General features: G+C 39.6%; 2 protein-coding genes across 3 annotated transcripts in view; one reads left to right on the top strand and one right to left on the bottom strand.

Moving 5' to 3' along the window:
- The window catches only part of STK38 (serine/threonine kinase 38), a 45,254-nt gene that overhangs the window by 5,170 nt on the left and 14,352 nt on the right, over window positions 1-25,732 (top strand). For both annotated transcript variants that reach the window (XM_007105365.4, XM_007105364.4), the window contains exons 3-7: window positions 13,920-13,971; window positions 14,886-15,008; window positions 16,726-16,809; window positions 20,898-21,021; window positions 23,227-23,381. In XM_007105365.4, the coding sequence (XP_007105427.1) occupies window positions 13,920-13,971; window positions 14,886-15,008; window positions 16,726-16,809; window positions 20,898-21,021; window positions 23,227-23,381 (538 nt within the window). The remainder of the gene's footprint in view (window positions 1-13,919; window positions 13,972-14,885; window positions 15,009-16,725; window positions 16,810-20,897; window positions 21,022-23,226; window positions 23,382-25,732) is intronic.
- Window positions 15,218-25,732, bottom strand: part of KCTD20 (potassium channel tetramerization domain containing 20) — a 66,639-nt gene continuing 56,124 nt past the window's right edge. The window contains exon 13 of the mRNA XM_055080082.1: window positions 15,218-15,238. The gene's annotated coding sequence lies outside the window, so the exon portion shown is untranslated. The remainder of the gene's footprint in view (window positions 15,239-25,732) is intronic.

The raw sequence follows: 25,732 nt of genomic DNA, 5'->3' as shown, positions 1-25,732 counted from the left end.
GCCTGGTCAGGATGTTTCCCGTGAACTAAACAAAGATGTTTTAGCTTAATGCTCATTACCTGGGTTCCCAGAGATGGGCATTTATGTATAATTTAAGCTTATAGGCAACATCCCTTTAGTGATTAACTTGTAATAGAATACAAAAAGTTCTTCCCTATTACAGTAGCAACTATTGTTACTGATCTAGTGTGTACTCTCCATGTAGTAACTCATAATTAAAATTTTTTCCCAATATTTTACTATGAAAATATTCAGAAGTACAGAAGAGTTGAAGAATTATACAGTGAATACCCATACAGACATCATATAGATTCTACTATTATCATCTGTTGTTTTATCACATATCGATCTATCCATTCCTTTATCCATTCATTAATTCATCTTAACTTTTTGCTTGTACTTCAGAGTATGCTGCAGATGTCTATATGTTTTACTTCTGAATATTTCTGCTTGTATAACAAATGGAGTTTTCTATATATATTTTAAGAGAGTAGAAAATGTGCATAAAATGAAATGTACCACCTTAAGGGTACGTTTTGGAGTTTTGACAAATACATACACCTGTATAACTTAAACCCCTATCAAGACATGAATACTACCATCATCCCAGAAAGTTCGTCCCTGGAGATTCTCCTTGAACCCCAGGCCACTGTTGTGATTTTGTTTCTACCATAGATTAATATTGTCTATTCCATACAAATGGGACATGTATAATGGATTCTTTTGAATAAGGCATCTTGCACTCAACCTAATGTTTTCAAGATTCATCCATGTTGCTTTTGTGTGCATAGTTTGTTACTTTATATTGCTGAGTACCATTCTCTTTTATGACTACCATAGTTTGTTTATATATTCTTTTGTTGATAAAAATCTGGGCATTTTAAAGTTTTGGGCTGTTTTGAATAAGTTTCTCTGAACATTTGTGTACAGATCTTTTTGTGAACGTTTGTTTTCAGTTCTTAGGTAAATATTTAGGAGTGGAATGGCTGGTTTGTAAACATACATAGGTATATGTTTAGTTTTATAAGAAACTGCTAGACCTTTTTCTAAAATATTACCAACAGTGTATGAGAGTTCTAGTTGCTTTATATATATTTTTTAACATTTGTGTTGTCAGTCTTTTAACTTTCGCTATTCTTGTGGATGCTTAGTGGCGTTTCATTGTTGTTTTATTTTATTTTTAAACTCTTCCTCTTTTTTTTTTTTTTTTTGCGGAACGTGGGCCTCTCGCTGTTGTGGCCTCTCCCGTTGCGGAGCACAGGCTCTGAACGCGCAGGCTCAACGGCCATGGCTCACGGGCCTAGCCGCTCCGCGGCATGTGGGACTCCCGGACCGGGGCACGAACCCGTGTCCCCTGCATCAGGAGGCGGACGCTCAACCACTGTGCCACCAGGGAAGCCCCTCTTTTTTTAAAAATAAATTTATTTATTTTTGGCTGTGTTGGGTCTTCATTGCTGGGCACTGGCTTTCTCCAGTTGCGGCTAGCGGGGGCCACTCTTCGTTGCAGTGCATGGGCCTCTCAGTGCAGTGGCTTCTCTTGTTGAGGCGCGCGGGCTCCAGCGTGCAGGCTCAGCAGCTGTGGTGCACGGGCTTAGTTGCTCCGTGGCATGTGGGACCTGGGTCCCCTGCATTGGCAGGCGGATTCTTAACCACTGTGCCACCAGGGGAGTCCCTCGTTGTTTTAATTTGCATTTCTCTGACAATTAATGATGTTGAACATTTTTCTTTATGTGCTTTTTTGGCCATTTGTGTATTTTCCTTTGTGAAGTGTTTGTTTAAATTTTTTGACCATTGAGTTTTAGGAGTTCCTTATATATCTTAGATACTGGTCCTTTGTCGTAGGTGTGTTTTGCAAAGTTTTCCCAGTCTGTGGCTTTCCTGTTCATCTAATTTGGCATTTTTTTCTTTTGTAGTTATTGCATTCTGTGACCTCTAAGAAACCTTTGCCTACCCCTAAGTCATGAAGATATTCTCTTATGTTTTCTTCTGGAAGTTTTATAGATTTAGTTTTTAATTTATGTGATCCATCTTGGGTTAATAAGTGTGTATGGTATGAGGTGGGGTTTGAGACTTATTTATTTATTTTCCTTATGGATATCCAGTTATTTAAGCACTATTTGTTGCAAAGATTTTCTTTTCCCCATTAGATTGCTTTGGCACTTTTGAAAATCAAGTACTGTATAATTGTGTACCTGTGTCTGGGCTCTTTATTGTTTCGTTGATTTATTTGTCTGTCCCTATGCCAGTATCAGATTGTCTTATTACGGTAGCTTTGTGGTAAGTTTTGAAGTCAGAAACTGTAAGTCCTCAACTTTGTTGTTCTTGTTTTTTTTCAAGATTGCTTTGGATATTCTAGGTTCTTTGAATTTCCATATAAATTTTAGAATCAGCTTGTCAGTTTCTACAGAAAAGCCTGATGGAATTATGGTTGTAATTGTATTGAATCTGTAGATCAGTTTGAGGGAGAGTTGACATCTTTTTTTTTTTTTTTTTTTTTTTTGCGGTACGTGGGCCTCTTACTGTTGCGGCCTCTTCCGTTGCGGAGCACAGGCTCCGGACACGCAGGCCCAGCGGCCATGGCCCATGGGCCCAGCAGCTCTGCAGCATGTGGGATCTTCCCGGACCGGGACACGAACCCGCGTCCCCTGCATCGGCAGGCGGACCCTCAACCACTGCGCCACCAGGGAAGCCCTGACATCTTAATATTGAATCTTCTGAGGCTTATCTCTCCATTTTGTTAGGTCTTTAATTTTTCTCAGCAGTATTTTGTAGTTTTAGGGTGGAGGTCTTTCATGTCTTTTGTTTGTCTGTTCCTAGTATTTTTGGAGTTTTTTTGATGCTGTTGTAAGTGGATATTTAAAATTTCATGTTCCACTTGTTTGCTGCTAGCATATAGAACTATAACTGAATTTTGTATATTGACCTTATACCCTGTGACTTGCTAATTTACTTATTCTAGTAGCTTTTATGTAGATTCCTTAGGATTTTCTATGTAAACAATCATGTCATAGCCAAATAGAGAGTTTTATGCCTTCCTTTCCAATCTGTACACTTTTTCTTTCTTTTTCTTGCCTTTTTACATTGGCTAGGATTTCAGGTACAATTTTGAATTGTAGACATTCAACATTCAAGTGGTGGGAGTAGACATCTTTTGTTCCTGATTTAAGGGGGAAAGCACTATTTCACTGTTAGTTGTGATGTTAATGTAGCTTTTTCAAAGATGCTCTTCATAGGTTGGGGAAGTTTCCTTATGTTCCTATGAGACTGAGAGTTTTTATCATGAGCGGATGTTGAATTTTGTCAAATGCTTTTTCTGCATCTTTGAAATGATCATACTGCTTTTTCTCCTTTATTCTCTCAACTGTGGTGAATTACATGGACTGATTTTTGAATGTTAAACTAACCTTCCATTCTCGGGGTAAACTCTCTTGGTCATAATGCATTGTTCTCTTTCTGTGTTGCTGGATTCAGTGTGCTAACGTTTGGATAAGGATTTTTTGCAACAGCTTTCTGCAGGAGGGTGTAGATCATAATTTAAATGGGATATATGACTTGACCTTAAATATGCAGCTCTGTATACAGAATAGCAAGATACTTTATACCTGGTGGTGGCTAGCTGTTGTTCACTGGGACAAACAAGAGCCTGTACAGTGCTCTTTGTTAGGATCATGGGGAATTCAAAAATAAATTTGCACACTCTATCTCTAGGCGTGTGAAACCTGTTGGAGATGGTTATTTTCAAATACAACCACTCTCTTGAAATCAGAGCTTCTGATATTGCAGTTACAAAGCAAATGCTTATGAGTTCTGATTAAGTTACTTGTCTTATTTGATAATAGTTTGTTTTTTTAAAATAATTAATTAATTAATTTATTTTTGGCTGTGTTGGGTCTTTGTTGCTGCACACGGGCTTTCTCTAGTTGCGGCGAACCGGGGCTAGCTACTCTTCGTTGTGGTGCGCGGGCTTCTTATTGCAGTGGCTTCTCTTGTTGCAGAGCACTGGCTCTAGGCGCGTGGGCTTCAGTAGTTGTGGCTCGCATGCTCAGTAGTTGTGGCTCACGGGCTCTAGAGCGCAGGCTCAGTAGTTGTGGCACATGGGCTTCGTTGCTCTGAGGCATGTGGGGTCTTCCTGTACCAGGGCTCGAACCTGCGTCCCCTGCATTGGCAGGCGGATTCTAACCACTCTGTCACCAGGGAAGCCCAGTCAGTTGGTTTTTAATCCTGCTGGCTCTGCCCTGTGGTGCATCATTGATACGTATCACAATCTCCAGGAACAAGATGATACATGGTTTTATTTACTTTGTTAGTAAGTGTTATATTTTGATTTACACTAAGATTGCACCCCAAAAATGGGTTGAAATCAGTGCTTTTTTTGTTTTGGATTCTCAAGATGGAAAGACCTTTCAAAAGCTTTCATGGTTTTTCTTTTCTTGAAGACCAAATTAATCAAAAGACAGTAAAAAGAGAATGTTAGACATTTAAGAGGATTAGAATGTTTTTGTAATTTTTGTTATCAAATCACCATTATTTTTCATTTAAAAAAAACAGTAGATACTTTGAACTTTTCAGAATTAGTATTTTCCTTGTTAATCTTTTTAGCGCCCTCTTTTTTTTGTTGCTGTTTTGTTTTTTATTTTTAAAAATTTTTATTGGAGTATAGTTGATTTACAATGTTGTGTTAGTTTCAGGTGTACAACAGAGTGAATTAGTTACACATATATATATCCATTCTTTTTCTGATTCTTTTCCCATATAAGTTATTACGGAATATTGAGTAGAGTTCCCTGTGCTCTACAGTAGGTGCTTGTTAGTTATCTATTTTATATATAGTAGTGTGTATATGTTAATCCCAATATCCTGATTTTTCACTTCCCCCCACGTATCCCCTTTGGTAACCATAAGTTTGATTTCAAGATCTGTGAGTCCATTTCTGTTTTTGTAAGTAAGTTCATTTGTATCTTTTTTTTTTTTTTTTTTTTTTGCGGTACATGGGCCCCTCACTGCCGTGGCCTCTCCCGTTGCGGAGCACAGGCTCCGGACGCGCAGGCCCAGCGACTATGACTCACAGGCCCAGCCGCTCCGCGGCATGTGGGATCCTCCAGGACCGGGGCACGAACCCGTGTCCCCTGCATCGGCAGGCGGACTCTCAACCACTGTGCCACCAGGGAAGCCCATTTGTATCATTTTTTAAATTAGATGCCACATGTAAGTGATACCATATGATGTTTGTCTTTCTCTGACTGACTTCACTTAGCATGATAATCTCCAGGTCCATCCTTGTTGCTACAAATGGCATTATTATTTTTTTTATGGCTGAGTAATATTCCATTGTATATTTATATACCACATCTTCTTTATCCATTCCTCTGTCAATGGACATTTAGGTTGCTTCCATGTCTTGGCTATTGTAAATAGTGCTGCAGTGAACATTGGGGTGCATGTATCTTTTCGAATTATGGTTTTCTCTGGATATATGCCTAGGAGTGGGATTGCTGGATCATATGGTAGTTCTATATTTAGTTTTTTAAGGAACCTCCATACCGTTCTCCATAATGGTTGTACCAATTTACATTCCCACCAGTGGTGTAGGAGGGTTCTCTTTTCTCCACAACCTCTCCAGCATTTCTTGTTTGTAGATTTTTTGATGATGGCCATTCTGACTGTTGTGAGGTGGTATCTCATTGTATTTTTTGCATTTCTCTAGTGCCCTCTTTTTTGGACATGAGTTGATACTTGGTCTTGAGTTTGTTGATACAATTTGATAAGACTATTTTATTTCAGGTTTTATCACCCCTAGAAAATTAAAAAATTAAAAAAGAAAAACAGTATATAAACAACTCATATAATTCAACATCAAAAAATCAAACAACACAATTAAAAAATGGGCAGAAGAACTGAACAGACGCCTGAAAGAGGAAATGCAGATGGCCAACAGGCACATGAAAAGGTGCTCAACATAGCTAATCATCAGAGAAATGCAAATCAAAACCACAATATCACCTCACACCTGTCAGAATGGCTGTCATCAAAAAGAATACAAATAACAAATGTTGGTGAAGATGTGGAGCAAAGGGAACCCTCATAGCTGTCTGTGGGAATGTAAATTGATGCAGCCACCGTGGAAAACAGTATGGAGGTTTCTCAAAAAGCTAAAAATAGAACTACCATATGACCCAGCAATTCTACTCCTGGGTATATATCTGAAAAAAAACCCAAAATCACTAATTTGAGAAGTTACATGCACCCCAGTGTTCATGGCAGCATTATTTACAATTGTCAAGATATGGAAGCAACCTAAGTGTCCATCAACAGATGAATGGATGAAGAAGATGTGGTTTATGTACATATATACATACACACAGAATGGAATACTACTCAGGCATAAACAAGTATGAAATTTTGCCATTTGCAGCAACATGGATGGACTTAGAAGGCATTATGCTAAATGAAAAAAGTCAGAGAAAGAAAAATACTGTATGATATCATTTATATGTGGAATCTAAAAAATACCACAAACCAGTGAATATAACAAAAAAAGAGGACTTCTCTGGCGCAGTGGTTAAGAATCCACCTGCCAATGCAGGGGACCTAGGTTCGATCCCTGATCCAAGAAGATCCCACATGCCACAGAGCAACTAAGCCTGTGCACCACAACTACTGAGCCCACGTGCCACAACTACTGAAGCCCATGTGCCTAGAGCCCGTACTCCACAACAAGGAGAAGCCACTGCAATGAGAAGCCCGTGCACCACAACGAAGAGTAGCCCCCATTCGCCACAACTAGAGGAAGCCCACGTGCAGCAACGAAAACCCAATGCAGCCAAAAAAAAATAAGATTACAAAAAAAAAAAAAAAAAGAAGCAGACTCACAGATATAGAGAACAAACTAGTGGTTACCAGTAAGGGGGGGCAGTATGGGGAGGGAAGTGGGAGGTATGAACTATTGGGTGTAAGATAGGCTACAAGGATATATCGTACAACATGGGGAATATAGCTAATATTTTGTAATAACTGTGAATGGATTGTAGGCTTTCAAAATTGTATCAAAAATTAAAAATTAAAAAAAAAAAGAAAGAAAAACAGTGATTGGCAGATGCTACCACAGTAGTAAGTAAACTAAAATTAGAACTGTCGGAAATAGATTTTCAAGTGTTTTGATGTTATGGGGGAAAAGTCACAGAACCTTGATAAATAAGCAGAGTTTTAATGATATGAGACAATTTATGGTAAAGAAACATTTTATTATGGGTGTATGGCTAATATATGATGAGCAGTTTGAAATAATAGGTATTGGGCTAGTACATTTGAGGGCTAATAAAAGAGATCATGTTGTAATACAAAATTTTATTTTGTTCGTATATGCCTTGTCTTGTTGCCTTTAAAATCTCTAGTATTTCTCCCACTTACGTGCAACTTTTGTGCTGTTCCACTTATAGTAGAGCACTGGGTTATATTTGAACAAAGGATTTACTGCAGGGGAAATGCCTTTTAAAGGCAGAAAAAAATCATTTGCAAATTGTTTTCTGTATAAAGGTAGAACATGAGAACATTGGGCTATTTCATAGAAACACTACAGTAAGTTCTGCATATTGGTTTCAACACAGTTAAATTCCTTGAGTCTAGTGCCCATTGTACAGTGTTGCAGAATGCTTATTAAAGCTACTTATAGATCATAAACTGAATCCCTTCAGTAGTGCAAGTTCATATTCTTTTTTTAATCTGTGTTTTGCCTTTGATAGTGGCCTTTGTGGTAAGCTTCTCCAGGAACAGCAATTCTCCTGTTCTCTTATGTGATCCTAGGAGCACATAAGAGAGATAGGTGTTGATAATTGCCTAGTTGTTCATAGAAAATTAATGGTTTGGATAATTTGAGCAGTTTGAAATCAAAACTGAGGCAGCTGGCATTTCTTTTTACAAAATATTCTGTGTTGTTTCTGTTCTTTATGAGTACTGTTTTGGTGGATTAATTAAAGCCATAAAAGCCTAATTTAATAGGCAATAATTGTATGCTCTCCCCCTAAATCAAATAAGAACTATCCTGCATTTTACCCTCTGAGAACCAGCATTTTCTGCTACTTCTCTTCCATATTCTTACCCAGGTTTTCCTTTTTGCTTTTAGTCTGATCTGATACTGAGTTGCAATGTGTGATTATTACTAGTGAACAAGTGTCAGTTTTATTTGGGCCCCAGAAATGGTTAAGTCTAGACTTATCTAATGATATTCACTGACTAGATATCAGTCAAACCAAAGTAATTTGTTGAGATTTTTAAAATTTTGTGTAATATTCATTTTTAGGGTATTTCTTGAGAATTCAATTTTGATCATGGAGATACCCACTGTTTATTTCTAAACCATTTTTGCTGGCTATTTTAAGTGTGTCATCAGCAGAAATTAGAAATATTGTCTACTCAACTTGCTTGTAGAGTTGACTAGCCTTTTCCTCCCATCCCTGCTGCCTCTGAATCAAGCTGTGCTTGGAGGCGAGTCTAAATTAGGTGTAGTAAAGGGGGCTAATTAAAAGAAGTAGTCATGAATGTGTGCGTACATTGTGACATGTTCCGACTTTTTTTATTTCTTTTTTGTTTTTTAATTTAGCAACATACATCTTAAAAAGTTGCTGCGTACAAAGCATTATTCTTAGTGGAGAAGGAGGATTCAGATGTGGTCCCTGCCTTCAAAAGAACTTACCATCTCATGTGGGAAATGGTCTCACACGATAATAAATGGAGCTCACGGAAGCCTTGCTGGGTGGGGTTGGGTGTGGCCTCTGTGTGTGAAAGTGCCTCTCCCTCCCAGGGTTCTGGTTTGGAACACTGGAGTTGAGCTGAAGAGGCCTCATCAAACGCTGGAACCTTAGCTAGCCGGGCCCTGCGACCAGAGACATGTGGTGGAGGGGCCTGCCTTTCTTAATCATCGTGGGCATTTTTAAATGCACACGTAGAAAGACTAATACAATGAGCCCCCATATAGTCATCCCTCAGATTCAGTAATTATCAAGACTTTGCTAAATTTGTTTCATTTTTTCCATTTTATTCTTTCTTGCTATTGTGTTGTTGTTGTTGTTTGCGGTACGCAGGCCAGAAGCCACTGCAATGAGAAGCCCGTGCACCACAACGAAGAGTAGCCCCCATTCGCCACAACTAGAGGAAGCCCACGTGCAGCAACGAAAACCCAATGCAGCCAAAAATAAATAAGATTACAAAAAAAAAAAAAAAAAAAGAAGCAGACTCACAGATATAGAGAACAAACTAGTGGTTACCAGTAAGGGGGGGCAGTATGGGGAGGGAAGTGGGAGGTATGAACTATTGGGTGTAAGATAGGCTACAAGGATATATCGTACAACATGGGGAATATAGCTAATATTTTGTAATAACTGTGAATGGATTGTAGGCTTTCAAAATTGTATCAAAAATTAAAAATTAAAAAAAAAAAGAAAGAAAAACAGTGATTGGCAGATGCTACCACAGTAGTAAGTAAACTAAAATTAGAACTGTCGGAAATAGATTTTCAAGTGTTTTGATGTTATGGGGGAAAAGTCACAGAACCTTGATAAATAAGCAGAGTTTTAATGATATGAGACAATTTATGGTAAAGAAACATTTTATTATGGGTGTATGGCTAATATATGATGAGCAGTTTGAAATAATAGGTATTGGGCTAGTACATTTGAGGGCTAATAAAAGAGATCATGTTGTAATACAAAATTTTATTTTGTTCGTATATGCCTTGTCTTGTTGCCTTTAAAATCTCTAGTATTTCTCCCACTTACGTGCAACTTTTGTGCTGTTCCACTTATAGTAGAGCACTGGGTTATATTTGAACAAAGGATTTACTGCAGGGGAAATGCCTTTTAAAGGCAGAAAAAAATCATTTGCAAATTGTTTTCTGTATAAAGGTAGAACATGAGAACATTGGGCTATTTCATAGAAACACTACAGTAAGTTCTGCATATTGGTTTCAACACAGTTAAATTCCTTGAGTCTAGTGCCCATTGTACAGTGTTGCAGAATGCTTATTAAAGCTACTTATAGATCATAAACTGAATCCCTTCAGTAGTGCAAGTTCATATTCTTTTTTTAATCTGTGTTTTGCCTTTGATAGTGGCCTTTGTGGTAAGCTTCTCCAGGAACAGCAATTCTCCTGTTCTCTTATGTGATCCTAGGAGCACATAAGAGAGATAGGTGTTGATAATTGCCTAGTTGTTCATAGAAAATTAATGGTTTGGATAATTTGAGCAGTTTGAAATCAAAACTGAGGCAGCTGGCATTTCTTTTTACAAAATATTCTGTGTTGTTTCTGTTCTTTATGAGTACTGTTTTGGTGGATTAATTAAAGCCATAAAAGCCTAATTTAATAGGCAATAATTGTATGCTCTCCCCCTAAATCAAATAAGAACTATCCTGCATTTTACCCTCTGAGAACCAGCATTTTCTGCTACTTCTCTTCCATATTCTTACCCAGGTTTTCCTTTTTGCTTTTAGTCTGATCTGATACTGAGTTGCAATGTGTGATTATTACTAGTGAACAAGTGTCAGTTTTATTTGGGCCCCAGAAATGGTTAAGTCTAGACTTATCTAATGATATTCACTGACTAGATATCAGTCAAACCAAAGTAATTTGTTGAGATTTTTAAAATTTTGTGTAATATTCATTTTTAGGGTATTTCTTGAGAATTCAATTTTGATCATGGAGATACCCACTGTTTATTTCTAAACCATTTTTGCTGGCTATTTTAAGTGTGTCATCAGCAGAAATTAGAAATATTGTCTACTCAACTTGCTTGTAGAGTTGACTAGCCTTTTCCTCCCATCCCTGCTGCCTCTGAATCAAGCTGTGCTTGGAGGCGAGTCTAAATTAGGTGTAGTAAAGGGGGCTAATTAAAAGAAGTAGTCATGAATGTGTGCGTACATTGTGACATGTTCCGACTTTTTTTATTTCTTTTTTGTTTTTTAATTTAGCAACATACATCTTAAAAAGTTGCTGCGTACAAAGCATTATTCTTAGTGGAGAAGGAGGATTCAGATGTGGTCCCTGCCTTCAAAAGAACTTACCATCTCATGTGGGAAATGGTCTCACACGATAATAAATGGAGCTCACGGAAGCCTTGCTGGGTGGGGTTGGGTGTGGCCTCTGTGTGTGAAAGTGCCTCTCCCTCCCAGGGTTCTGGTTTGGAACACTGGAGTTGAGCTGAAGAGGCCTCATCAAACGCTGGAACCTTAGCTAGCCGGGCCCTGCGACCAGAGACATGTGGTGGAGGGGCCTGCCTTTCTTAATCATCGTGGGCATTTTTAAATGCACACGTAGAAAGACTAATACAATGAGCCCCCATATAGTCATCCCTCAGATTCAGTAATTATCAAGACTTTGCTAAATTTGTTTCATTTTTTCCATTTTATTCTTTCTTGCTATTGTGTTGTTGTTGTTGTTTGCGGTACGCAGGCCTCTCACCGCTGTGGCCTCTCCCATTGCGGAGCACAGGCTCCAGACGCGCAGGCTCAGCGGCCATGGCTCACGGGCCCAGCCGCTCTGTGGCACGTGGGATCCTCCCAGACTAGGGCACGAACCCGTGTCCCCTGCATCGGCAGGCGGACTCTCAACCACTGCGCCACCAGGGAAGCCCCTTGCTATTGTGTTTTAAAGCAGATTTCAAACATCTGTCATTTCAATCCTATGTACTTCAGTATGCATCTCCAAAAATATGGCCATTTTTCTTGTCATCACAATGCCAACGTGAGTCTAACAAAGTTAGTAATTCCTTGGTATTGTCTTACAGGGGATGTCACTTGTAAGCTTTTTGTAAGACGTCACTGTGTTTGCCATTTTTGCGTCTTCAAGATCTTTGTTGCTTGGTCCCAATAAATCATTACCATGGATAGTTTTGCATGATAGAGGCTTTTTCTGGATACTTTCTCTAATGAAAGAATCTGAGGGGAATTCCCTGGCAGTCCAGTGGTTAGGACTCCGAGCTCTCACTGCCTGAGGCCCTGGGTTCAATCCCTGGTCAGGGGACTAAGATCTCACATCTCATAAGTCACGTGGCAAGGCCAAGAAAAAAAAAAAGAGAAGAATCTGATTGTGTTCAAGGTGTTGATTCTGATTCTGTTAACTTTACTCTCAGGCAGGTTATCTACTGAGACCAGTTTAATTATACTTGCAACAGAGCTGTAGAATACGGTCCAGTTTAGTTTTAAAATTTGGGCCGTCTCTGTGACACACATTGTGTGATAGCACATTGGACTGCTGTCACAATCTGGTGTGGTCATTCAAAGTATATATAGTCAGAAAGTATGACGTTGTTTGATACTCAAGGCACAAAAGGAGCTGACCATGGTTGAGTTCTTATAGTTCTTGCCATGCATTGATCTTCTTATTCTTCCCTACTTCAACTATTAAACCATGGAAATGGAATTAATTTTCACTCCTGAAATTGCCAGTAGTACAGCCTTCTCCCTCCAATACATATGCACACATAGATGCATATCCCCAAATATTCTGGGAACTAGGAGAAGAAAAGTGGGCAGACTGGGAGCCATGCAGATGCCTTCTTCTTCCCGTCACGGTCAGAGTAGATCTTTTCACTTCCTGGGAGTCTGGACACAAATTCTTGTTTATCATCTCAGCCTGTGGATTTGTACTGTAATATGATTTCTAACAGTAATTAAATATAATAAAATAAAAATATTCCTTTTAACTAAATACTATTATAGTAATAAATACTCATTGACTAAAATAAAACTCATTATCTTCCCATGTTCCTCGCTCTGGGTTTCCTGTCTTGGTTAGTGGCATCATTATCCTCCCACACAAGAAATTCTAAGACTGTTCCCTTGACTCCTCCTGCCAGTTGGTCATCTTTGCAGTAGCTCTGTTCACTTCATTCTAGGTTTCCAGCCCTAGTTTCAGGTATTTACTGTCCGTCTGACTCACGATAGCTTCCAGTTTGCCTCCGTCTTTGTCACTTGCTTTCCCTGCCAGTCCATCAGCTCATTACTTCGAGCTGCCATTCTGAAATAGAAACCTCATCACACCACTCCTTTGTGCACAAGCCTCTGATAGCTCTGAGGTCTACAGACTAAGAGCCAACCTTCTTAGTGTGGCATTCCAAGTTGTGTGTGCCTCAGCTGCGCTAGACCACAGGCTGTTGCTTTGTGTACCTTGTACTTCTGTTCTTCCCTGCTCTGCTCAGCTTGCCTGTTGTCTGGAATGCTGATAAGTGATAGAGGAGATTCCAGCCCATGTGCTTTCATTTATTATGCCGAATAAATAAAAGTTGTGTGGAATTGGTTGTAAGGAAGTTTTACTTGTTTCTTTTAGTTTTATCAAATCAGTATGAGAATATAGATCAAAAACATTCTTGGATGCAGTTTCTAAAGTTTAGTACTCCAAGGACTTAGAGTCTTAAGATTTTTGTTTTTTTGTTTTGTTTTGGCCGTGCCATGTGGCTTTGAGTCTTAAGATTTAACAGCAGTGCCAGTCACCTTTTTTGAACATTTCCCCCCCCTTGAATCTCCAAATTCTGTGTTTATCTGTTGTTATTACTCTTTGCTTGTGGCAGGGAGGAGGAGGAAGATGTGAAAGTAAAGGAAGTAGATTTCAGTCAGGGACAAGGAGAGAAACACCCTGATAGAAGAGGTTATCAAACACCAGCTGTTTGTGGTTTGTTAAGGAGGAAATGTTACCCTCCAAAAAAGAGAACTTTTCATTTTGAAATAAGATTCTTTGTTGCATTAACATACAATTTTTGTCAAAATGTAGAACTGACAAAGGGTGAGAATCTTTTCATTTGTCTTAATAACTGTAATTTGTTGTTTTAACGAAGCATTTTGAGATTTACCTGTTTTTATCAGTAAAAAATTGTTTGCATATAGATAACGGAAAGTTATCATTCAAATATTATGTCATATGTCTTTATTTTTAGACAAAAGAAGTTAGAAAAAGTGATGGAAGAAGAAGGCCTAAAAGATGAAGAGGTAATTAATATTGAAAAAAATTTTTCTTGAAACCCAGCATGGCAGATCATATCTTATCCAGCAAGTTGTTAGCCTTGGTGCACAGGGGAATGGTTTTGACTCAATAACAGGAAATTATGAGGGCTGGTGTGCTTCTGGATTTGGGTACTCATGCAGAGGGAGAAATTAATTATTAAGTACCAGGAGAGGATGACTTCTTTAGGCTCTGTTGTAATAAATTAATTAGCTTTAGAACTCCAAGAAAAGGAAGAGATGAAATAAAATTAAAATTTAAAAAAGCAAATTATAGCATTTTTAATTCACTGAAAAGGCTCCATAGAAGTGGGGCAAATTTCTAAAATCTTTGTCAAGGCAAAATCTCTCTCAAATCAGCCCTTCCCTCCATTGCCCACAGATGTGGCAGATGTTCCATGTAAGGAACTGAAGTGGCAGTGGAAATGCTTTCAAAAAGAGGAATGAATCATAGAACCCAGGAAAATGGTGAAAAATACCCAAGACTTGTAGGAACAGTAGAAAGTTAATGCATAAAATGAACCACAACGTGTAAAGAAAATCCAGAGGGAAATTTAAAAACCACACTTTTATATAAGGAGGGTTAAAGGAAAATGTTGGTTGTTTATCCTTCCTTCATTAGAAGCCTTAGAAAAGTCGATTGTTGACGTAGGTTAGTCAGAGCCCTCAGAGGAGGCACCGTCTGTTCAGTATGGCTTGGTTATTGTATCTGAAGGCCTGGGAAGGGAGGAGTGATCTTGTAAGGGTCATTCTGTGGTGCTTTCATGTGTGAACAGATGATGCTTAGTCTGATGTGGCCCTGCTTCGCAGGTGGGTTAAACCACAAATATGACTTTGTTGCAGAGTTTCAGAGTTCCAACTCCTCCCCTTCCCACCTCTCTCCCTCTTTATTTAAACATTAGAAACGACTCAGGAGATCAGCACATGCTCGGAAGGAAACAGAGTTTCTTCGTTTGAAGAGAACAAGACTTGGATTGGAAGATTTTGAGTCCTTAAAAGTAATAGGCAGAGGAGCATTTGGTGAGGTAAAAAAACCACAGCGACTTGTCAAATACAGAAATACCACAGAACTTCAAAGCTTCTAACACCATGAGCTCATGATTCTTGATATAACTGAAGTATGGAGTGCGTGGGTCAAGCATGCCAGCCCCACATCTTAAGTGTTCTGTCTTCTTTTTCTTCCGCTCTCCACTGTCCCAGGGATCCGGTTGTTCTCTGCTTTTCCAGAGATGATGTTGATGCTTTAAGTATTGATCTAGAGGGAGAGTTGAAAGGTAGAAAGAAATCAATATTTATTATTTACTGAGTGCTTCTCTCCTGTAATCATGACAGTAACTCATTTTATACACAATGAGATTAAGACTCCGAGGGGTATGTAATGTTCCAGCATCACATAACCATTGAGCAGTGGTACCAGAAGTGGGGCCTAGGTCTTCCTGATCTTGAAGGTCTTGCTTTTCGCATTACACTGCCTCTCCAGGAGCAAACTCACAGCATATCTCCACCCTTTATTTCTTCCCGCCAGATTGGTACAGCTCTAAAAAGATGGCCCTAGGTGACAGAATTTATAGAAATAAGTTATGTTAATGGTGGTATAGAGTGAAAGCATTTGCAACTTTGTCCCAGCTGGTCTTGCATGTGCATCCTGCTTGGTCACAAGAGCAGTCTGTTGGGGAGGGTTTGAATGAGCCCATGCAAGATCATCTCCATTCATGGAAAATGCCCAAAGTGGATGACCTACTGATGTATTAGTTTCATTATCATTGTTTAAATGAAGCAGCATAGTATTAAAAACCAGTACCTAGGGGAAATGTGAGTACATATTCAAAGGCACAGGTGAAAGATTAAATTGATCCCTCGTTGTTCATAATCCCTGTTGGCCCCTTGAGAGAGGGAAAGGTACAGAACCACCTCTAAAAGAGCTCTCTGTTCAGTGAGGAGGGGACGTGGGACTCGAGGAGAACATAAGGAATGGTGCAGGGAGAAGAAAACATACATATCTTGGGGGAAGATGGGGAGGATGTGCAGGAAATTTCCAAGAAGTTTTGTTTGGGTTTGCAGACCATTTATTTTCTTTTCATCATAAATTATCTGTTGTCTCTAAAAAAAAAAAATGGAAAAGAGAAAGGAGAACTGCAGAAAACCATACTTCCCTGATTATGCTATTAATGCTATTATTTTCCTAATTATGCTATTATCCTATTAATTCTTCCAGGCATTTTTTTTTTCTATACCTGAGCTTTTGCTATTGTTTTAAACATTGTTGTAATTATTTCCTTAGGTTTTCTGAGCTGACTGCTTGACATGTGCCATGGGTTTAATGAGTCCTTAAGTTCCAGAGTGAGGGTTTGTTTTTTTCTTTTTGGCCACGCCACGTGTCTTTCGGGATCTTAGTTCCCCGACCAGGCTTTGAACCCGGGCCCTTGGCAGTGAAAGCACCGAGTCTTAACCACTGGATCGCCAGGGAATTCCCACAGTGAGGGTTTAAAATTAGATTGATTTGTTCAACTAGGGAGCCAGAGCTGTTCAGATGTGGAGATATTTGAGGATGTTTCCAGCACTGACTTCACTGTGTGTAATATATCCATTTTGGAATATTGAAAAGCATTTTCTTCTGCTTTGTTATTGCTAGTTGCTTATATAAAAATGGCAGTACTTTTCCAGTTTAAATATTACTTCCTATAACACATGAAAGCATTAGCTTGGCATTGTGAACTTTTGGCATTTCTTTATAACTTTTAGGTGCGGCTTGTTCAGAAGAAAGATACAGGGCATGTGTATGCAATGAAAATACTCCGTAAAGCAGATATGCTTGAAAAAGAACAGGTAAAAGCACAATTGAAGCAGCGATTTTAGTCAGCTTATGAATTTTTGTCTCCTAGAACTGTTCTTTTTGTTTAATTGAAGTGTATATTCCTATTTTAGTTTTCTTTAGCCCTGTCATGTATGAATATACATGTAATATTACTTTTCTTTCTCCCCAAAAGAAGGAGTTACATATATTATAAAAGTACAAATAATGCCTATACATTATGTGCAGACTTTTAAAAGTTGAAAACCTACTAGAGAAATATCTGATATTTGTGTCCCCCAGTTGATCACAAGCTGTCCTTGTCATCAGGAGCCTTTTTTTGAGGTCTTTCTTACTGTGGTAGCATGTTCCTTACTGAATGCTGAGAGATAGAAGTTATATATACACCTTGGAACTGAGTCTTAGGAATTAGAATTTAGAATTTGCGATCTAAAATGTGTCTTACCATGCTTCATTCTGTACATGCAAACCAAAGTTGGGTCTTCTCAGTGGCTCATCAGTACCTAAGACCAGTCTTCTTTTGGAATGCATTTGAAAAAATATAATGCAAACGACAGAGCAATGCAGCTTCTCCTTTAATGATTAAGAATACTTTCTAAAACCTCAAACCTACTTTGCAAATAGATTTATAAGATGCATTAAGTACTTCATGTAGAATAACTAAGATTTTAAATATTGGACAATACATTAAAAATGAGAATGCAGACTTTCTATAAATCTAGTTTAATTTAGCAGGTTGCTTAAGAACAGATTGTAATGGGTGACACCTACAAATATCCTGTAGAATACCAGTTGCTACAGGAGGGCAGAGAGACCCCATGGAAAGGAGAGCTCTGGATACAGAGCCTAAGAGCTGGGATGAAGGCCAGCCCCACACCCAGTCCTTCCTGCTGCTCGAGAGGAGGTATAATCACCAAGGCTTCTCTGCCCTTCATTTAAGCACCAGCTCAAAATTTGGGATTTTAATTTTCTCTTTAATTTTCCAATATTACCCAAAAGCTTTAGGCTCCCAGGAATTTTGGTCGAGAGTATCAAATACCCTGGCAGTATATCTTTAGACAATATAGTTTATGCTAACACCAACCTTATTCAAAATGCACACTAGCCCTATTAATTTATATCTAAAAATTAGTGTGTGATATGGGTGTAGGCATTGAAAGAGTTTCAGTTAATCTTGAAAAGGAAAATGTAAGGCTGTATTGATTAGTCAGTATATTTTGTATTTCACAAGTAAATTCTATTTTTACAAGATATAGTTCCTGTAGTTTTAAGCAAGACTCAAAATCGTCCTTTATCAAATGATTAGCATTCAGAGTAAAATCGTAAAGAGAAGTACACATCATGAGTTTGACTTATTAATCCTTCATAGCATGTGCCAGAGGTAACAGAAGTGGTAACAGGATGATCCAAACATATTGTGTAAAAACATTTGCTCAAGTACTGTACCTTCTTCAAAATCAGTTTCTAAAAATTTTCTACATGAAAATAAAGGATATGTCCTGTTAAAAATTTTAATGTTTAAAATTAAGATTTTAAAATTAGTAGCTCACCTTGCTGATGGACTCAGCTCTTTAAGTTTGATCTCATTGTGGTCCAATTAAAGTTTCTGGCCACAGACTCTACCTGGGTCAGCTGTCTTGAGGAAGCATGCAGCAGCTTTGTGGGGCAAATCCATCACTTCTGGGTGGCGCTGACAAAGTATAGATTCAGAGCCTAGCTTTTTGTAGGTATAGGTGGCTTATCCAGAGGAAAACTTTTTGCTTGCTATTACAAACTGAGCAGGAATTACAGCTACCCACTGAGAGTTCCGGTTGTTATTCTGTCCCACAAGATGGAAATTTCTGCTACCTGGAAAATAAATTTTAAAGGATAAAAGACCAGCATGTAGCTAGTCTCTTCATGTTTCTCTTCCAGTGCAAAAGGAAAACCTCCAGCTGTGATGCCAGTATAGTGTTAGGATGGAACCAAAGACTGACTTTCATCTCTGCTTTCCTAGTGACCAGGGTAGCAGCTAGCATGTGATTCCCCCACCCCATTCAATATTTATGGAACAGGGGAAAGGGAACCTCTGGTGTGAGTTGCACCTCTGGCTCTTCCCTCCCCTCCCCTAAAATCACCTGACTCCACCCCTAGATCTTGAGGTTCTTAGCTGCTGTCTCAGCCCGAGGAGAGAAGGGCAAGGTGTGGTCACAATACCTATAGCTTTCCGTGTGACAAACTGAGAATGTTGCAGTCACCATCCTGCCCTCTAAGGCGAGTGACAAGTGGCAGTGGTAGTGTCTGTTCTTTTCCGTACATCCCTGCAGTAGGTAGAGGCCTTAACAAGAGACAAGGGAAGCAGAGGTGGGTGAATGCTGCCGTGTATGGTCTTCGTGTAGTAATTGACTGGGTCATAGCCCAGGCTGCATTTTAGCAAGTGGCATGAGCATTTCCTCAAAGCGTTACTTGGCTTCTTCATGATTCTTTTTTGTTTTTTGTTTTTTTTTTTTTGCATTACGCGGGCCTCTCACTGCTGTGGCCTCTCCCGTTGCGGAGCACAGGCTCCGGACGCGCAGGCTCAGCAGCCATGGCTCACGGGCCCAGCCGCTCCGCGGTATGTGGGATCTTCCCGGACCGGGGCACGAACCCGCGTCCCCTGCATCGGCAGGCGGACTCTCAACCACTGCGCCACCAGGGAAGCCCATTCTTCATGATTTTATAGCACTGTTCCTTATCACCCTTATCTTCTTCCATTTTTTCCCACCCTCATACCATAAGTAGAGATGTAAAAATGTAAATTTTCTAAGACAGCGGTCCCCAACCTTTTTGGCACCAGGGACCGGTTTCGTGGCAGACAATTTTTCCATGGACTGACCGGGGGAGGTGGGATGGTTCAGGTGGTAATGCAAGCGATGGGGAGTGATGGGGAGCTGCAGATGAAGCTTCGCTTGCTCGCCTACTGCTGTGCGGCCCGGTTCCTAACAGGCTGCAGACTGGTACTGGGGACCCCAGTTTTAAGACATTGAATTTATTTTAAAATTTCCTAAAGAACAATTTTAGTAGAAACTGAAAACTCAGATGCTTTTAGGCCTGTGGGAGTTAGCATGGAAGAATGAGGCAGGTTAGGTGTAAGACAGGAGAGAGGGCTGGGATCTGCGTCTTTGGTAAAGACATCCCAGTAAAACAAACAAGCATACAGCACATTGTCTCAAAACAAAAACCATGGGCTGAGTTTGCCAATAGAAGTGCCAGTTTGTGAACTTGGTATATCTTTACCTCTGAACATATTCTAGGAGGTCCAGCCCTGGAATATATGTTAAGGTCAAAACCTCTATTCAAGGCTTGGACTGGGTCTTAATAAATTTAGACCTGATTCAACCCAGTTTTGCATCTTATGACGTTTATATAAGAGGAGAGGGGGTGGGACTTGATAATATGCAGCAGTGTTTTGATTACTATTATATACTTAAAGTAGATAAGGTAAACTTGATAATAATAAATTAATGAAGTAATTCTCCCAAACCTTTGGCAACTTGGTCTCCCTAGCTAGATATTTCAGTAAAAATAGAAAACGGCAAGGTCATAAATTTGAATCTACAACTTTTCTTAGGTGTTCTTATATTTAAGTTCAGTAAGAACTGATCGAGCACATCCTGTGTGCACAGCAGTGAGCTGAATGCTGTGGCATCAGAGTATTCTGGAATTGTCAATTAGGTCATTGTCTTTGCAGATGTCATTGAAGACCTGAGGGAGGATGTGTTTAGAGAGTCTCATCTTGGGGACTTCTTTCTATCAAAAAGGATTATTAGAACAAAAAGATATGCAAAAGGATGGTAATTTTAACTAATCAAAGGTTCCATTTATAGTAGTGTTAAAGTTTCCCTTTGCATTCAAGCCATTGATTTTGCCATTTTTTAAGCCTTTCATCTCTCAAGTTTTCATCACTGAATACCTTCAAGTCAAATGTTGTCAATTTTGAGTTAGTAGGTTTGCCTAAGCATAAATTAGATCTTTTGTATCATCACAGTTTAATACTCAAAACAGTATTTAAATTGTTTAAACAAATATACAGTCTAATAAAGCAGAGCAAGGCTTGTCATTAATCAAATGCGTGTACCTCCAGGTTGGCCACATTCGTGCGGAGCGTGACATTCTAGTGGAGGCAGACAGTTTGTGGGTTGTGAAAATGTTCTATAGTTTTCAGGATAAGCTAAACCTCTACCTAATCATGGAGTTCCTGCCCGGAGGTAATTACTTGACGATGAAAGGTCATTTTTCCTTTTTGTTTTGTGGTTTCTCTATCACATCAATTAACCCTCCTTTCTACTTTTAATCGTGCTCACAAAGTTGCTTTCTGTATCTTTTTAGGTCTGTAAGGAGGTCAGTAACCTGTCTGTGCTGGGGTGCCTTTCTACAGCTTTAGGGCCATAAAAGTAACCTCCTTCATTCTCATGATTTCAGATGGATATTTCTTTCTTTTCTTTTTCTTTCTAAATAAATAGGAATAAACTAGGGGCTTTGCCTGCCCTCCTGTCAGTCGAATCATGTATAATTAGTTACCCAAGTGACAGAATTGAAGCTATTACATTCTTTGCTTCAAGTTTTTTTCTATAACTTATAAGAAGTGAATTTCTCATTACCTATATTAGTAGCCACAATCAGTTTCTCATTTCTGAGATTTCAAGTTTTATGTAACTCGGCATGTGCATCTTCTGAGGCAGCTCCAAAGTACACACAGAACAGAGCATGCATCTGTTCTGGGGAACACAGTCTGTTTCCCGGTGAGCAGACAAACTGTGAATACACTGGTAGGAGAGAAAGAAAACTTTCTTTTTTGCTTCTGTAGCAAAACTAATATAATTGTGGTGTAATATTTGATCTTGTGACAACCTTTAGTTTAGATTTAGGGTCATCAATAATTTTTTATTAACAACTGATGAAGGCTAGAAAAGAACCTATCTGATAGAATGAGGAGAAACTTTTTAACATTTAGATGCCAGTCGTTAAATGGGAGTAAGAACCAGTTCAGTAAACACCCAGCCCCTTGACATGTGTCTCCTCAAACCTTACCTGCACCATCTTCCATAGCCTCTCTTGTCTCCTGGACCCTGCCCTTTGCACCTGGTGGAGCTGGCCTGCAGAGCCATAGACCACCTGGCCTGAGCGCTCTGATCATCTGGGCAAGCCCACACAGGTGGGGCCACAGCGCTAAGGCCTCACAGATAACTTAGAGCCAGGCTGAGTCTCTGATGTGCCTCCAGATTGAATGCGTGGCTGCCAGGAGTGATAAGGCAATCATGTTTTTCAAGTTTTGGGGCAAAAAGGAGCGTTTTAATAAATGGCTTAATTTTTGCCCAAGGGTAAAATATCCACTTTTCTCCAAGAATACAAAAATGCCCTCAAAGTTATAAATTAAATTTAAAAAGCAGCATGGCGCTCTATTAAAATCAGAGGTTTCTATCTCTTTTCCCTGTTTTCTAATAAAATGTCTTCCTATGCGATCTAAACTGAATCTTTCCTGTTTCTTTTAGCTTTAAACTGCTTATTCATATTTCCTTTGCTTTGCTTTTGTCTGTTGAGTTAGGATCAGAATCTTTTTTTCACCATTTTATGTTGTTGGTGTTAAGCAGAAATAATTAAATTTTGACTTTGCAGAAAACTAAGGTTACCTTTTAACTGCTAAAATACTGATGTTGTGTTGTAAAAGTTGCATATAGCATTTTGGTGTATATTTAAGTACCTACAGTAAAACATTGGAGAAAAATCCCAACTGATCTAGGGAGGTGTTCACCGTGTACTTTTGGGAGGCAGCTATTATACATCCTAGTCTGTAGCATTTTCAGTTTATATTTAGCTTTTGTTGACTAACACTTTGCTACCTAAAATCCCACCTTTTTATTTATGTTCTAGTGTTTTGTGAATAAACATTGGAGAGCTTGTTCTCAGCCTCCCAGAATTTTTACGTTTTTGTTGTTTGGCATTTCAGCCTCTCTGATAATGGCAGTACAGCCTATGTGGAAATGCCATTTGGTTCTAGGTAGAGAGAAGTTTGTGCAAAGTGAAAAGTAAAGTAGCTTTTCCCCCAGTCCAAAAAATTATCTTAAGCAAATTTATTTATCTATCTACTTATTTATTTATTTTAGTGTGAGAGAAATTTCCTTTCTCTCTCCAAAGTAAAAGGGAAATCACAGCTTAGGGGTCAGCATCAGTTAGCTTAGGTGAAAGTGTTTTGCAATCCCTGGCTGTGAATTTTCCCTTTTAAGTGTTAGAAACTGCTTACCATTTCTGTTCATATTGGGCATTTCCGCCCATAGTGGGTAATCTCTGGGACAGAGCAGAGGCCTGTTTAGCACCGCCTTACGTTGGCAGATAGGGGAGACATATTGAAAACTGGCATTTATTTGTGTGTTGTTTTGTGTGTGTGTGTGTACTTTGTATCTTCTTGTTTCCAGGGGACATGATGACCCTGCTGATGAAGAAAGACACACTGACAGAAGAGGAGACTCAGTTTTATGCAGCAGAGACGGTATTAGCCATAGACTCCATCCACCAACTCGGATTCATCCACAGAGACATCAAACCAGACAATCTTCTCCTGGACAGCAAGGTACTGTGGGGAGTAGCGCCTGACCAGCGTGTCTTTACCTGTCTGAGCAGCCTCTGCTTTAACACCTGCGTGGCTTGCGGTAATCACAGTAGGGGAGCTGTGAGCTACCTGGTACATTTTTTTCTTTTTCTTACAGGTAAGTTTGCTGTTACTTTCTCTGAAAGGCTTATGAATTCCATAATTTGACTTAACGTTCCTCGTAAAGATACAGAACATTTTGGAAAATGATGAAGAATAAAATTGATTTAAGTTATTTTGTATTAAAGCCAAAGATAGTCATCTTCTCTTAGCATATAATTAACTATACTAATGCATCTCCTATCGAGAACCCTTTTGTTGGGCAACCTCATCTGTCGAGGATCCCAGCCAAGAACCAGGAAGTAAGGCGACAGCAACAATAATCTGCCACAAAGTTCAGGTTCCAAATCCTGCGCCCTCTGCTTAAGGCAGAGTCCTGCTCAGTCTCTGTGATGGCCTCTTTGTAGTCATCTTTAGACATGCAAATGAGGTTAGTTGCCTGATTCTTAAACTCACAGCAAATCAGAAGAAAATCCCTGTGCTGCTAAATTGTTGGATGCTCCTTGGCAAGTTCCTCCACTGTCTGGACCTCACTTATCTATAAAGTGAATATATTGATCCAGAGAAGCTCCAAAGTCCCTTCCAGCTCTAAAATTCTAGGTCGTTGTGTTCTGGTACATAGAATGGTTGTCTAGACTGAATTTTTCTTTTAAGTAGGAAAGTAAATTTAATTCCTAGGGTATTTTTCTTTCTTACTGTCTTTTGATAACAGTCTTTGAAAAATATGAAGTTTTGGTCTACTTTCTTTGAAAACCTTAATCTTTCTGTTTCAAGAGGGTAGGAGGTTTGTCAGATAATTTCTTCTAATTAATAGTTTTTTTTTTATTTTAAGAATAATGTATATACGTAGTGGAAAATTTGAACAATACAGAGAGCTATGAAGAAGAAAAATACCTATAATGTTATCATTCGAAGATCACCACTATTTTAGTAAAATAGCTTCAGTACCTTTTCTGTTTGTGTCAGTTTATGTACAGTTAGCATCGTAAAAGTAAATAGCTTGGTATTCTGCTTTTAAAATGTTAATGTATATGAAATTATTTTTCTGTCCTTAAGTTCAGATATATATATATATACATTTTTTAAACTGTGCCTGATAGAAGGGTTTTCTTTTTTTAAAAAAATTAATTTATTTAATTTTGGCTCCCTTGGGTCTTCATTGCTGCATGCGAGCTTTCTCTAGTTGCAGTGAGTGGGGGCTACTCTCAGTTGCGGTGCTCGGGCTTCTCATTGTGGTGGCTTCTCTTGTTGCAGAGCACGGGCTCTAGGTGCACGGGCTTCAGTAGTTGCAGCGTGTGGGCTCAGTAGTTGTGGCTCTCGGGCTTAGTTGCTCCACCGCATGTGGGATCTTCCCGGACTGAACGGATCAAACCCGTTTCCCCTGCATTGGCAGGCGGATTCTTAACCACTGCGCCACCAGGGAAGTCCCAGCTATATTTTTAATAAAGCAGTAGCCCTACTTTGTGTGGTCTTGGGTTCAGATGCCTTGGTCCTGTACCCCAGGGGCCTTAGTTCTCTCTTAGTTGTAGGCCATAGTCTGTGTTCAAGGTCAGCAAACATACTGAAGGCCAAGAGCTTGGGGACTCAGTCTAGCTGAGGTGGATTTGGGCACCCTGTTTGGTGCAGACATGCTCTCTACAATATGCTAGCCCAGACTTGTAGAGGAGAGCTCATATATGTGTTTAGCCATATAGATTATAGAAGTGAAAATGTAGACATTTTGAGTTCCTGCTGTGTACTCAAAAGAGCTACAGAGTTCCCTGAAACTTTAGGTTTGAATAGCATTTGCTCCAGGTACTGCTTTTTTTTTTTTTTTTTTGCGGTCCGCGGTCCTCTCAGTGCTGTGGCCTCTCCCGTCGCGGAGCACAGGCTCCGGACGCGCAGGCTCAGCGGCCATGGCTCACGGGCCCAGCCGCTCCGCGGCATGTGGGATCCTCCCAGACCGGGGCACGAACCCGCGTCCCCTGCATCGGCAGGCGGATTCTCAACCACTGCGCCACCAGGGAAGCCCAAAGCACTGCTTTTTTTAAAAAAAATAAATTTATTTATTTTTGACTGCGTTGGGTCTTCGTTGCTGTGCGCAGGCTTTCTCTAGTTGTGGCGAGTGGGGGCTACTCTGTTGCGGTGCGCGGGCTTCTCATTGTGGTGGCTTCTCTTATTGTGGAGCATGGGCTCTAGGGCGCATGGGCTTCAGTACATGTGGTGCATGGGCTCAGTAGCTGTGGCTCGCGGGCTCTAGAGCTCAGGCTCAGTAGTTGTGGTGCACGGGCTTA

This window comes from Physeter macrocephalus, chromosome 18 (assembly GCF_002837175.3).
Source record: "Physeter macrocephalus isolate SW-GA chromosome 18, ASM283717v5, whole genome shotgun sequence".
In the NCBI taxonomy this organism is placed as follows: Eukaryota; Metazoa; Chordata; class Mammalia; order Artiodactyla; family Physeteridae; genus Physeter; species Physeter macrocephalus.
Note: the sequence above shows the minus strand (reverse complement) of the source record. Positions and strands in the feature narration are given on the sequence as shown.